At 37.6% G+C, this 14,906-nt stretch overlaps 1 protein-coding gene across 1 annotated transcript in view; it reads right to left on the reverse strand.

Annotated features, from left to right (window-relative positions):
* Positions 1 to 2,350: 2,350 nt before the first annotated feature.
* LOC121146609 (cytochrome c oxidase subunit 7B, mitochondrial) overlaps positions 2,351 to 14,906 on the reverse strand; it is a 63,325-nt gene continuing 50,769 nt past the window's right edge. Inside the window, exon 3 of the mRNA XM_040966118.1 lies at positions 2,351 to 2,769. Within this exon, the coding sequence (XP_040822052.1) occupies positions 2,468 to 2,713 (246 nt within the window). The 5' untranslated portion in view covers positions 2,714 to 2,769 and the 3' untranslated portion in view covers positions 2,351 to 2,467. The remainder of the gene's footprint in view (positions 2,770 to 14,906) is intronic.

The following is a 14,906-nucleotide window of genomic DNA, read 5'->3' on the forward strand; positions in this document are numbered from 1 at the left end:
TTCTTTTAAACTTCCTTTACTTCCCTGTAACTTTTATTATAACATACATTATCTATGGACTAGCAGAGTGTTTTACACAGCATCATGGATGCCACATATCCCAATTTAGTAAAACTTTATTGAAACAAAGGGCTCATGTTCATTGGACTCATCTGGTTACATTAAGTTCCCCATTACTGATAAAAAATGGCATCATGTTTTTGTTTAATATTAGTTGTGACAAAAGTTTACACTATCAGCTTGCAATGCTGAGGTACTCTTCCACAATGCTAGATATGGTCTAAAAAAACAACATACTCATGTTGCTATTTTCCCTGGGCTAGGATTAATGAGATTCAGGAAAGGAATCATTACCACTACCGATTTCCTAGAGCAACATTCATCTCCTGTTCTCCTGACTGCAGATTTTACTGGCCTTCACATCTTAGGCTTACACCAGGGTTCAAGAAAAGGGGGCCATTAAACTGGAAATTAAAATGTCATATTGAAAAAAGGTTTCAGTTTATGAGTTGTAGCATTTTAGGTACAAGGATGCCTATTATTGTCTTTATTTGAAATGCAGGTGTGGTCACAAAAGTTTTCATGGATATAAAATTGGCACGGTGAACGTAACAGTAGTTTTCTAACTATCCATTACGCTGAATTCAAAGTACTTTTTTCTCCCCTTCAGATACAGCTTCTCTCGAGCACAAGATGAAAATCTATGAAATAAGGAAGATGGAGATGAAATGCCAATCATTTTATACCTATCTTAAAGCACCAGGAACCACAATAGCTTTTCTAATGATGCCAATCATCTGGCTTGCCCTGTCAAAAAGGAAAGGTTCCTGGGCTTACAGTTATTCAAACACCCTGTTATTCTTCAACTCCTCATTGGGTCAACTGCATATATGGATTTACAGTGAAAGGGTGCTGCTTTCCAGCAGATCATGTCAATCATTTTACTTAAGAACAATGAGAGGCAGGCACAAGTTCCAGTTTGTATTCATGATTACAATGTGTCCTTCCCAGTTCTCATTGGTCCTAGCTCTATCTCTAGCTTTCTTCATTTGTTGTAAATCTTTAATATCAGAGAGAGGCAATAGGCTTGTAAAAAAATTCTCCATGAATTTCTACAATTGTATTCAATCTAATTCCTATCATTAATCCCTTATTCTATGTTATTTAGATGGAATCTGCCTCTGATTAAACACTGGTCAATACAATTAGTATGCAGAATATGCAAAACGCTTCTGCAAATGGGTAAGAAAAACAATTGAAAAGTGCTAGAAGAAATAGAAAACTCAGACTAGGGAACTCGAAGGAAGATCTCTTTCTGTAACTCTGAGTTTCAAATGAATAAATCAACAAATTAGGGAATAAATAAAAAACATTTTAAGCCACTGAGTTTTTGAAATATTTGTGAAACAACAATAGTAGCTAATATGATCTTCAGTCATCACTGCAAACTGAAGTGGTAAACAAGTTCAGTTAGCTTAAGTCACTCAACAAATCCTCTAAAAGCCTAATACAGCAGGTCCTGTTACAGGAATAAAACCATGAAAAACATCCCAAGACCTATGCTTCTGAAGAGTTTCACCCCCAAGAATAACACAACATATAAACAAAGCTGATCTTATGCTGCTGATGATGATGAAAACGAAACATGTAAGGAAACACACGAAAGCAAGGCAAAGTTGTGGCTGTAGTTCTGCAAAGAATAAACAAAAGCTTTCTCCAGAAAGCGGACACATGACTAAAACCTAGAGATGTGTAAGACAGCAGATCCTGCATTATCAGAAGACATGCAAACCATGCAAAGGGATGAACCAATGGAAACATGCTAATGCAGGGAGTGAACTGGCCACTACAAGATCTAGTGGATTTATGTGTCTCCCTGATAACTTCAGCTTTAAGTGGAAAGTCAAATGGGAAGAAGATGGGTGTGGAAGAGATGAGTGGCCTCACGAGATTACATTTTAAAATATTCACTCTCATTGCTGTGGTTAAAAAAAAAAATCATCATAAATGGTGGAGGATGGAGGCAGGAGCTTTGGGTAAGAGCAAGTGCAGAAACAGGAAATCAGCTAAAAATGTTCTTATAATAATACAAGTCACCACATGATATTTCAGATCATGCTGGGAAAGATGAAAAATCATCAGTATACAAACATGATTTGAAGATTCAACAGGATTTGTCAGTCAATCTGTCAGCTATAAAGATGTTTTACCCACTGAATGATACCTACCTAGTACGTATCATTAAACCAAAAGAATCATACTTCATTAATACTACTTTGTAATATTTGTTATTCATAATCCCCATAATCTATACTCATTACTACTGTATCACTTGTAGGCACTATAATTATTATTTTCAAAGACTGACAGTATTTTATTTCTTCAATTACTTTCTCTTTAATGAACAGCAGAAATGTTTACATGACAAGTTGTTTTTGAGACAATTCTGTTAGAGCAACTGAGACAGTTACTCCTCATTCCACTGCACGGGGGTAACTCTGCCAACAGGGGATAGGTTCCATTCTATTCCCATCTGGGTGGTTAAGAAACCCCACGTGACAACACAAAAAGCCGCCCCACTGGCTAGCACAGCATTGCCATATTTCTCATGAAAATCCAGGGAGCATTTCGTGTGGTTCTGCCTTGCCATAATTTGCTGAATGTTTCGAATCTTGAGCCCACTAAGTGCATTTTTGACCAAAAGAAACATCATGATGTGATGGGCTTGCAGCTGCTGGCAGCTACTTGTTTTTCTTGTGGCAAAGAGACCTGGAAAAGCAAACAAAAAGGGGGTTTAAGACATAATGTCCCATATTCAATTTCTTGCTCTTTAAAGTTTTGAGCATACTATGCGTCCAATGAGTTGGTAATCAGGTATGTGAGCTTTAATATAATGCTATACAGGTTTCATTTTAACCCTCCTACTGTTAGCTATGTGGAACTGGGAAAATCATAATTTTTCTTTGCCTCACTGTTCTCACTGGAAAACAAAGACAGGGCTTAGTCCAACTCATAGGCATGCAGTAGGCTTACAAGATAATCCAAAACAAAACAGCAAAGTAACGACATGAAGTCAATGGCAACTTTTCTGCTTACAAAAAATATCCAACGCTTTGCTCTGCAGACTCCAAGCTTACAGTATGGATAGAATGGCTATTTACGTTCACACCCACCTTTCCCCATTAGAGAAACAACCTACCATATATTTACCATCAATGTTAACTTTGTCAACAGTAGAAGGACATTCAGAATCTTTACTATTGTGGGAGACTTAGCCAGAAGAATCTCCCCTGAAGGACCACCAGCAATTGATATGGAGATGAATGAGCATGAAACCTTCTGGTTCACAGGTTTAGATAAATACCTGCTAGAGGACTGGGAGATTGTCCCTTGCTGTTGAGATGTAAATGGCTCAAACCCCTCCTCCCTGGATGCCTACCAGACAACCTTCTTTAAAAGTCTGATGCTGATAATAAACTTTGGCTACTGGCCACCAGTCAGTAGCCCACAGGTTATTATTGTCTCCATGCACCAAATTGTTCGCTGCAGGACAGCGAACAGTCAACAACCACAGGGCAACCACAGTCACACCTCCAGTTTTTCCTGCTCCCTTTTTTCCTCTTGGTTAACACCACTCCTATTCTGCCACCTTTCTATCTATAATACCATCCTGTTCCTATCTACAAACTGAATTCCACTGGCCTTAAAAACATCTCAGCCTAAAAGTTAGCATTTTTGTGACGTCTTCTCGAAACTCCTACAGGGTGAACATAGCTGCCACACATTCTTTAATCCTTCTTAACAGCATCTAGTAGGAAGCATTGTTGTTTTCTAAAAGTTACTTTTAGAGAAGTACGTATTCACAGCAAAACTGACCATACAGGACAGAGGTTCCTTATAACCTCTGACCCCACACATCCAACAGCTTCTCTAAATACTGCCAATTTTCATTAGCATGGGATACAACTATTGAGTCTACACTGGCACATTGTTATCCTATAGGGGAGACAGGTATTCCATAGATCCTGGTCCAGGCTGGATTATGCATATGTCTACTATTACAGTATGATACAAAGTAGCTTAACTGTCCAAAACTCCTTTGTTTTCTGCCTCTTCATTCACCTTTCAGCTTTGTCCTCTAATTTGTAGAAACCAGACTATGTTCTTATTTCTACAGTTCTGCCCTTCTCAGAATATATGGAATTACACAATAGTTGTCTTTTAAATTTATTCCTTCAAGCTAGTAACATACACTTAATATTCACTCCTATTTTTCATGGACTGATACTTATTTGTAGTGTTAAATACTACTCCGTTACTGGTATGAATCTCTATTTTACTGAACAACATTTGCTTGCTTACAAATTTTGAGTATGAATTAAGTTCTGTGTGGGTTTCTAGGTGGGCAAGTTTTCAACTAATTTGGGTAAGTATCCAGGAACACAAATTCTGTATCATGATAATGTTTGGTGTTGCAACAAACTGCTGAACTGTATTCCAAAATGATCGAACTATTTTGTACTCCAAAGATGACTGAACTAACGAAGAGGCTTTCTGTTACTCCCCATCATGTCACCATCACTCGTGGTTTAGATTTCTCAGTGTTTGATTTGCAATCCCATAATGGTTCCTCCAGTGCCGCACTTAATATGCTTATTTCTTATCTGTACGCTGCAATTTTGGTAGTGTCTCCTTTTCTTGAAACATCCATTTTTAAGCCTGGATGTTCATTTTCTTGTGGTTGGATTTTAAGACTCTTCCTAAGCTCTGGATGACAGTGTATTATGAGATACATCCTTTCCATATTTTCTCCTGGTCTGTGCCTTGCCTTGTCACTCTTGTTTTCTTCCATGTGAACAGTTCTTTATTTTTAATATAGAGAGAATAGGTTTTCTGCATTCCACAGGCACAGTTCCAAGAAGATGACCACACTTCCCTCCTTTCCCAGCTCCCTCTCAATCTCTTCATCCATTCTTCACTGACATAATTTTAATTCACTCTATACTTGTAAGATTAAGCCACTACTCTTATTTATAATTTCCATAGAAAACTCCAGTGTTTTCTGTATATCACCTAGAAGCAAAAGTTCTGGCACACATAGAGAAGAAAGTCTGATCCAAATTCTAGTTTTTGTGATAACTTTGAGCTACCCACAGTGTTGGCTACTGCTTCTGCTTGATTCAATTAAGGCACCCAGAAGACTGGTGTTGGATTTTGATGGTCTGATGCTGCCTCATCTCCACAACCATGTCTTCCTTTCCTGAAATGAGTTAGTTAGCTGAGAAGTGCCGTTTTCTTTAGGAAATTATCAACCATAAGCTTTTTCTAAGGCATTGTTGACTTTGACATTCTTTTATTCAAGTTTTAACAAAAATTTGATGCCTTTTTTTAAAAAGGGACTTACTAATTTATTTGAAAGTCAGAGTTACAGAAGTTCAGACAGTGGAAGAGGGAGAGAAAAAGATCTTCACCTGCTGGTTCACTCCCAAATGGCCACAACAGCCAGAGCTAGGCCCATCCAAAGCAGAAACCAGGTACTTCTTACAAGGTCTCCCACATAGGTGCAGGGGTGGGGCTCAAGGATCTGTGCTGCCTTTGGCTCTTTTCCTAGGTACCTTAGCACACAGCTGGATTGGAACCAGGGCAGTCGGGATAAGAACAGGCATCTGTCCACAAAGACTTTGGGCATCAAAGGCAGCAGCTTTAGCTGCTATGCTACAGTGCTGACCTCAACAATATCTGGTTTTTGTTCTTGTTTCAGTTTCAGTAGAATTCAGATTGCTTTGAGAATTTAGGTTGCTTTCAAACTGACATCTTACTCTTAGTATTTTAAACTACCCACTTTTCAGACATATTATAATTTAGTATGGGGGAACAGAGGGTTAAGCTGCCCACTTAATGATGCTGGCACTTCATATGAGCACCAGTTCAAGTTCTGTTTGTTTCATTTCTTATTCAGTTCACTGTTTAATGTGCCTGGAAAAGCAGGAGCTGGTCCAAAAGCTTGGGCCTCTGCGCCTATGTGGGATATCTGTATGGAGTTCTAGGATCCAGGCATTATTCTGGTCCAACCTTGATCACTGCAGCCATTTGTGGAATGAATTAGCAGGTGGAAAGTCCTTTTTCTCTCTCCCGCTCTCATTCTTGCTCTGGTTTCTAACATTTTCGTAAATAAATCCTGTTTTAAAGGTTATCATGGTTTATTTTAATAAAAACTTTTAAAATCTTTACAGTTTTTATTACTACCATTTTGATGTCTGTTTTTAATGGAGAGGGTGAGAATAATAACAGAGAGAGAGAGAAATAGAAAGAGAGAAATGTTGTCCATCTACTGGATCACTCCCCAAGCAGGAACAATGGCCAGCCTGTTCCAGAATGAGACCAGGAGTCTATAGCTCTTCCCAGGTCACCCTAGCTGGTGGTGAAGTACCAAATACTTGAGACATTATCCACTGTTTTCCCAGGTGCTTTAACATGAATTTGGATCTGAAGCAGACTAGCTAGGACTTGAATCAGCACCCTGCTGTAGATGTCAACATCCCAGGCAGCAGCTCAGTGCCCTGTGCCGTATCCCTGACTACTGAAACCATACTACTTTCCATGCACTTTCTGAACCGCCTCCTCTCTTACCAGCATTTACAGAACCGCATATAACTTAATACTTTTGGTTTGAAAATTTCATTGTGAATGGAGGAGTAATACTGTTTATTGCAACCATAGTGGCATCTAAACTCTACTCGTTAAATATCAGTAATAATATTTTCCAGTTTGACACCATAAAAATTTCCAACATTGCCAAATACCACCTGAGGAACAAGTCCTAGTTGAGAACCATCATGCTATACAGAGATAGGTATCTACTCTCATTTTCCACTATATATGACACCATATTGTTTAATACAGAAGGAAAGTACCTTGCTAAGAAATTGTGTTCTCCTCCTCTCAGTAAAGGAATGTAAAAACCATCCATTAATATTTTTGTTAATCAATAATATTCAAAATGCACAGTAAAATAACCTAGATGAATAGTTTATTCATTTGGATATCTGTACCTTCCATGAAAAATAATAAATGTTGAACTAATTTTTCTTTTCCCAAACATGCCTGTCGCAAAGAATTTTTGGATATTTTGCTACGAATGCTTTCTGGTCTCCATGTCAAATGTACCATAATTACACATTCAGAGAAGCAGCCTGAGAATCTGTACCCCTGAGTGATCAAGAGACTTACCATCAGATATGTATTACCCAGTGCCAATAATCTACACCTTTCCAAAGGAAAAAACATCTATAAAAGACTACTTATTTTGTAGGCAACTGAAAAGGCACAGGGCTAACTGGATTCACCACCATCAGTGACCTGCAAGAGTTACAGGGACCCTTCAGGAGTAAGTCAAGCAACAAAAACATCCAGCTGTATTGAAGGATACACTTTAAATATAGCTGTATTTAAGGATACTGTATTTAGGCTAACCGTACTGGAACACTACTCAATTGCAAGACCCTCATCTCTACCTGTTTTTATTTCTACTCTTTTCTTTACAGCTTCAAAATATCAATGTAAAAAAAAAACCATTAAAGAGGCTATCTTCAGAAACGAAAATGCACATAACCTGCAGTGTCTTCAATCCTTTTATGTGTTTGTCAGATGCAATGATGCTCAAGGAGGGATTAGGTGTATAAAGGACAAACTGTCTCCCATCAGGACTACTTAAGTTTTCAGGGTTTCACAAAAGGAAATATGAGAAGCTTGCACAAAGCAATGCTGCTGATGGAAATGTTGAACAATGGTTCCATTTTATACATAATGGCACTATCTCTTGAGTCACTGCGCTGATGGACATTTCAGCCATTTGCTTAAGGCTCTGGTTTTTATATTATTTTATTATGCCTAAAAAGTTACACAAATCGATGCTAGCTGAACAAACAGAAATGCCGATTATAGTAGCTGAGTAGTCATGCTAGAGGGAACAAACAGAGTGAACAAAGAACTCATGAGCTTATGTCTTTAAATATCAGAACAGAGTTACAAGGTATGCACTCTCCCTTACATTACTGCCATGGTCAAAATACAAATGAAGAGCCCCTGTATTTCCCAATTAGAATACCCCCACTTAAAATACTCTAAGTACTCCAAGATGTCCACACTGGGAATGACAGCGTTCATTCAGGCAATTTATTTCTGGCACTTGATCAGATTACCATGGTCACTCATTAAGTATCCATAATATTTTCTTGACTAACAGGAGTTCTTTCAACTGCGCTCACATTCCTTTCTGACAGTCTTTTTTTGTAAGACAGAGTTTAAACAGCCATGGAGAGATGAAGGGTTTTTCTCCATGACACACTGCAAATTACTGGAGTGATTGTAATACCTCTTATTCTGTCACTCAACATCAGGCAGGTGCATTTCCTCAAACTAGATTTGATGTTGTTTTTATATTACAGTGTATTTGAAAAAATTCAAATGGATAATTACATTATTTCAGACAATGCATTTAACTTTTATGAAGTATAATACTGTTTGCTCTCAAAAAATCCCATTAATGCCATTCCACAATATTTCTTCAAAATCATTTGGGAAAACAAAGGAACAGAAAACTTAAATATTTTATCTATAAAATTACTTGGAGTCACTGAAAGACATTAACAGTGTGAGTGATATGCTTGAACCTCAACTGTAGCTTGGACACTACTCTTGTCTAGTTGCAGAAAAGTTTGCAGACGAATTCAATTGTGGACAACAGGGTTAGTTGCATACCTACTGCAAGGTACCAATGAGAAGTAGTAAGGATTTGAAGATGTACAGTTCACCAAAAGTTCTCAAAATGTGTTAGTTCCTTGGTGTACAACCATTACACTCCTGGGTCCACCTGGCCGTCTCCCAGACAAAGCCACAATTCCGCATAGCACTTTACAGATGCCAGCCTGTGAGGATCCACTTCACAGCAATGGAGCCTTCAGGATTTCACATATAAACTGAATACAGGAATTTATTTCACTGCCTTTATAAGAAGGACACTCCACTGCGATGAATAGAATACATGATGTATTCATTTTTACCAGTTGAATACTATTTCAATTATAAAGTGACTTTATTTATAACAGTATTTCCCCTAAGTAAGTTCCTTTTCATTAGTTCTATTCATTAGTTTTATTTTTACTGGAAGTCACTTGAAAAAGGCTCTAATGTTCTCTAAATTTTGGGAAACATGTAACTGCTTATGTATACATGGATTATCTGAGAGAAACTGCAAATTCAGTTGAACACACTGCACAGTTTTCCTTCTGAAACACTCTAAAGCATAAAGGTAGTTTTCCAGAACACCTAGGATTATACCAAAGGATATCTCTGTGATCTCTCTGTTGTTACATCACTGAACTAATTTCCACTGGTTTAATAGTTTCAGAAAGCAATTCACAAACTAAATCACTTACTTGTGGGGACCTTTAATACGTGACTAAAGGAGAATAGGGCGTGTGGTTATCCCAGGGTATCTGAACACTCACAGATAGTAGCAATTAAATGTGGCCTTCATTATGTTATTCTAACTTCTGCAATCTTAATATCTGTGCAGATACTCCTTTCATCTCTACAGCCACCTTTGTGAATTGAATGTCCTATAAATAGAAAATTTTCATGACTATGTATTGGCTATTAGACTTGCATAACGACCCCTCATTGTGTAATTTGAAAATTTCATTTAAATGATGAATTTAAAATGTAGACAATATTCCTGTGCTTAAGTATATCAGTGACACAATTCAGGTAAGAGAAAAGAAAGCAGGTCCCAGAACAATTGCCTAGTGGCTAATGTCCTCACCTTGCAAGTGCCAGGATCCCATATGGCCACTGGTTCTAATCCTGGTGGCCCTGTTTCCCATTCTGCTCCCTGCTTGGGGTCTGGGAAAGCAGTGAAGGATTGCCCAAAGCCTTGGGACCCTGTACCTGTGTGGGCAACCTGGAAGATGCTCCAGTCTCCTGGCTTCAGATTAGTACAGCTCTGGCTATTGCAGCCACTTGGGGAGTGAACCAATGGATCTTTCTCTCTGTGTAACTGACTTTTCAATAAAAATAAATAAATCCTTTTAAAAATAGCAAAGGAAGCATTACAATATTAAATTTTTTAGGTATCAAGATATTTTATTTTCAAAAATATGTGCCACTCTTTCCATTTTGCAGAAAAGCATTTTCAATTGCTAACTAGAACTCAGGCTAGTATGAGTCCACTTTGGAATATATTTTATTGAAATTCTACATTCAGAATGGAATATTACTTCAAAGTAATTTTTTTTTTCATTCCCAACCTAGACTATCTATGCTCTCCTAAATTCTGCTCAAAATACACCTGTACATTCATTCTCTGTAAGTCTTGCTATTGCCATCATCTGGAGAACCACAGCACACTTGCAGAGAAATTCCATTTGTAACAAGAGCACTTCTCAACTCTCAAGTGGGAACTGTGAGCATTTTGCAAGTCACTTACTGTTTCAGTGTAATCTTTTCTGAGTTTCACTTTCATAAAATCTGGAAAACTTTCTGAAAACTTTTAACAAGATGTTGGCCTTTCACTTTTTTTTTTTTCTTGCCATCTTGGGTTCACTATTTGGAAGTAAAAGTCTGGCTCAACAGGCTGACTCTGGTAAGCTGATTTTGCCCCCCTATATGTGCCTCAGCAGAAACAATGAAACAGGATATTTCACCAAACTTTGAGGCACAGTGCTTGCTTTAGTGAAGTATTTCTTTTTAGTTTTTTGTTTAAGTTCCTGAGGCAAGGATACAAAACAGAAAGCAAGATTGAAAAGAAGTTACCTATCTAAAAACATAATGAGAGATAGTGAGAACACAGATTTTTGGTCTGAAATTCTAGTTTCCAATAAGGATCACAGTTTTAGAGTGCTAACTACATCTCAGGTGCCATTTCTATGAACAAATCCAAGAGAGTCTGAAATTTCATAGGCTAAATGGAAATTTACTATTTTATAATTTTTTTAATGTTAATAAATAAAAGTAATGCAACGTAACCATATGAACATTTGTTCACTAGAAAATTGAGATTTCTATCAAGTGACCCATAATTAACAGGCTTAAAACACTTTTGAAAAAAATCAGCTAACCCAAAGCCCACATAACAGAGTCCTGAATGTATTATAAAAGTCACTGAATACTTGTACCCAAAGTATGCTAGTGACACAGCGTACTGTGATGAATGATTATTCACTGTCATCATCCAGTAGTTGAATAAAACTAAGACTCACTAATGCTACCCAGGATTGCAAGAAAATATCATGATGGTTGCTAGTCCAGAAAAAGATCAAACACAAAGTCAGAAATTTCAACAGAATATACATTACTTTTGCATCACTCTGATGTTAAAAATTCCAAGTCTAACATGTTGGAAATTGCCTGCATTCTCACAAAAGATGTTTAATGATATAACAAGTCAAAGAGATAAGCATTAGTAAATACCCTACATGTATTCTATGAGTATTTTCTCCAAATAAATTAACCAAAACTTCAATTTTCATGGTGTTCCTATACATGGAAAAGAGGAGCCCAGGCCTGCCAAGGCAGGAAATGATCTCAAAGAAGTGTAGCTTCAGGAAAAGAGCAGACTACAGACAGGCCTCTTCAGAAAGATACTAAACAAATTAGGCTAATAAGATTTTTTTAAAAAGCACCACATACACAGAGCGCCAGAAGAAATAAGAAAATCATAATTATGTCAAATATCAGGATTATCTCAGAAAGAATACAATATATTTACCACATTCAAAAACATATTTTAAATATTTAAAATTTGCACTAAGGAAAGAAAAATATAAAGGATGACTACAAAAACCAGAAAACCAAATAAATTTTCTAAGCATGTAAGCAAAATTAACAATAGACTAGTGCCTAAATCCTCAACCTGCAATTGCTGGGATCCTACATGGTGCTGGTCTGTGTCCTGACTGCTCCACTTCCATTCAGATCTCTGCCCGTGGCATGCGAAAGCAGAAGATGATCCAAAGCCTTGGGACTCTGCACCCACATGGGAGATCCAGAAGAAGCTCCTGGCTCCTGGCTTCAGATTGGCTCAGTGTCCAGTCACTGCAGCTGCTTCAGGAATAAACCAGTGAACTTTCAGCAACCTTTCTGTCTGTCTCTGCTCTGTAAATCTGACTTTCCAATAATGGCATCTTAGTCACAGTGAAAGAATGAATATGATACTAAATTGGAAAAAAAAAATGAGTCAAAGACCTTTTAGAAACAGAAAAAAAAAAAAGGTTTTTAAAGTATCTAAGTTACAAGAAGAGAACTCATAACATTAGATTTAATAAATTTTACCTTCAAATCAGGACTATTAGGGATTACCTGCTCTTCTGACCCTTAAAACAACTCTGGTCTTCAATTGCCCAGTCAGTTGAGCAGTCCACAAATCAAATACAGGAAAACATCTTGGAAGGTAGATGAGATACTTACACAGCTACCTAAATGTTCTCCTCTCCGGGCCTCACTCTCCCTCAACCAGTGCACTTGTAAATGTTTATAAAACGTTTAGAAAGGATGCCATCACAGCAGAAGCCAGAGCTCCATGAGAACAGCCACTCCTCAATCTCTACCACCTGCTTGTCAGCAAAATCTGTACTGGGGGGAAACATGTGGAGTACAATCTAGATTCCCTCCGTTTCCATGAAGCCAAGAAACCCATTAGGAAACTGGCACAGCATCCAGAGTCACATTAGAAATGACCTTTGCTAAGTACACGATCTCCTCAACCTTCCACATACGCAGTGTGTTGCTTTACTGTGTCCAGATTCCAAGATGGGGAGAGGGGGAATGGAACTATCCCTGTATATCATAACAATATTTGTGTTAGTTTAGGAAATGTGATATTATTAAGTTTGAAAATACATATTTCAAGGGTCAATACTTCCTTTTACTATAGTACGTCTTAAATGAGAATGTTTAGACACAGTATCCCTAGCTGAACTCAAATGCTCACTGCTTTGCTCCAGGGAAATAGCATCTTTACAGCATAACATAATGAATTGGTTTTTGTTCTGCCTTTCTCAGACTGCTGTGAACACAAGGGATTAAAAGTCAAGAGAGCCAGAGAAAAATAAGAAATTCTAATTATAGGCAAGAAGTTGTTGACATGAACACATTACAATAACTAAATATACCTTTAAGAACTTCACTGTTCTCTTTAATCACAACCAACATCTATTGATGCATTTTTAAATAAATTGTTGAGATTGTAAATAGTCGTAAGAATAACAGGAAGAGTTCAGACCAAGAGGTGGACATGGCCCACCCCAGAGTCAGGAGCACCATTCAAGATCAAAGACAATAACACGTTTTTACAAATGTCCAAGACATTTTGTTTTGACATGCGTGAAGGACTAGAATAACAGTAACATCTGTTTATTAGCTGTTTTGTGAAGTCAGCCAAGTTTTAGGGGAACAATACCCAAGAAAACTTTGTGAGAGTATTTCTTCACCTTGACGATCAAATAAGGCTTTCTGAGAGAAATCACTAGACATCCACTTTCAGTTTCTATTTTATTCTTTCCTATTTTCCATCGCCTAATTATAAGAAACCTTAAAAATCCATCTCCCTCAGATAGTAATGTAAAAAGATGGATTAAATGACTGATATCACTGACCAAAATGTCTTGAATTGGATGAAACTTATTTTGAGAAATGAATCTACAAATGTTGTGTTTCATTACACATGCTTAAGTGATTTTTGATGTAGCCTCACTCTATATCTATTTTTCTATCTAATGTGTGTTTGACATATGAAGAGACTTTTAGAAATCCACCAAAATTGCAATATAAACATGCTTATATATGCAATAATTTTTAAAATATTTATTTATTTTTAGGGGAAAGGCAGATTTTATAAAGAATAAACAGAGGAAGATCTTTCATCACTGGTTCACTCCAGAAGTGGCCATGACCCTTAGAGCTCAGCCAATCCAAGCCAGGCACGGGGAACTTCCTTGGACGTACGAGGCAGGCACAGGGTCCTAAAGCTCTGGCCCATCCTCCACTGCTTTCCTACGTCATAAGTAGAGACACAAATGGGAAGTGGAGCAGCCGGAACATGAACAGGTATCCATAAGGAATCCCGGTGCCCACAATGTGAGAATTGTAACTGGGCCATCACACCACGCCCTTGTGCAATAATTTTGAAACCTTTTTTTAGTCATACACATTAGTTACTGAAGACCTTTAAAAGCATGGACATCCAAAATTCTGTGTCAATGTAAACTTTTAACTACATTTTTCAGAAACATTTTGAAGTACTTTTGTATGCATATATATGGATATTGGTTATGCTCAATTTCTGTTTCTTTAGAGTATGCATGTTCATGGTCATCAAGGGAAAGATATTCTGTCTTTGCTGCACTAATTCTTTTTTTTTTTAATTTATTTATGTGTTGGAACGCAGAGTAACAGTGAAAAAAGGAAGGGAGAGTGAGAGGCAGGGACAGATTTCCACCCACTGTTTACATGTTAAATAGCTTTAGGGGCCGGAGTTGGGCTCCTCCGAAGCCAGTTCTTCAGGGTCCTCCATGTGATCGGAAAGGCTCAAGTACATGTGCCATTCTCTATCGCTTTATCAAGCTCATTACCCAGGAGATGGGCAAGAAATGTAGCAGCTGTGACTTAAGCCAGTGCCCACATGGGTGCTGGCATAACCAGCAGTGGCTTTATGGACTTAAGCCACAAAGCCAGCCATATGTTCTTTGTGTTAGACAATCTTTTAGCAGATGAAAAGAATTTTATTTGTACTAATGATGATTTAGTTGTTCTAATCAGTTTAAATTATTTTTCTGAAACCGTTTCTAAAGCACTGTATTTAAATTTCCATGCACATAATACATCCTGCCTTGCTGCTGGCCAATTCTGGC

The sequence above is a fragment of the Ochotona curzoniae genome, unplaced genomic scaffold (assembly GCF_017591425.1).
Source record: "Ochotona curzoniae isolate NIBS_2020 unplaced genomic scaffold, NIBS_Ocur_1.0 scaffold_4505, whole genome shotgun sequence".
NCBI lineage: Eukaryota > Metazoa > Chordata > Mammalia > Lagomorpha > Ochotonidae > Ochotona > Ochotona curzoniae.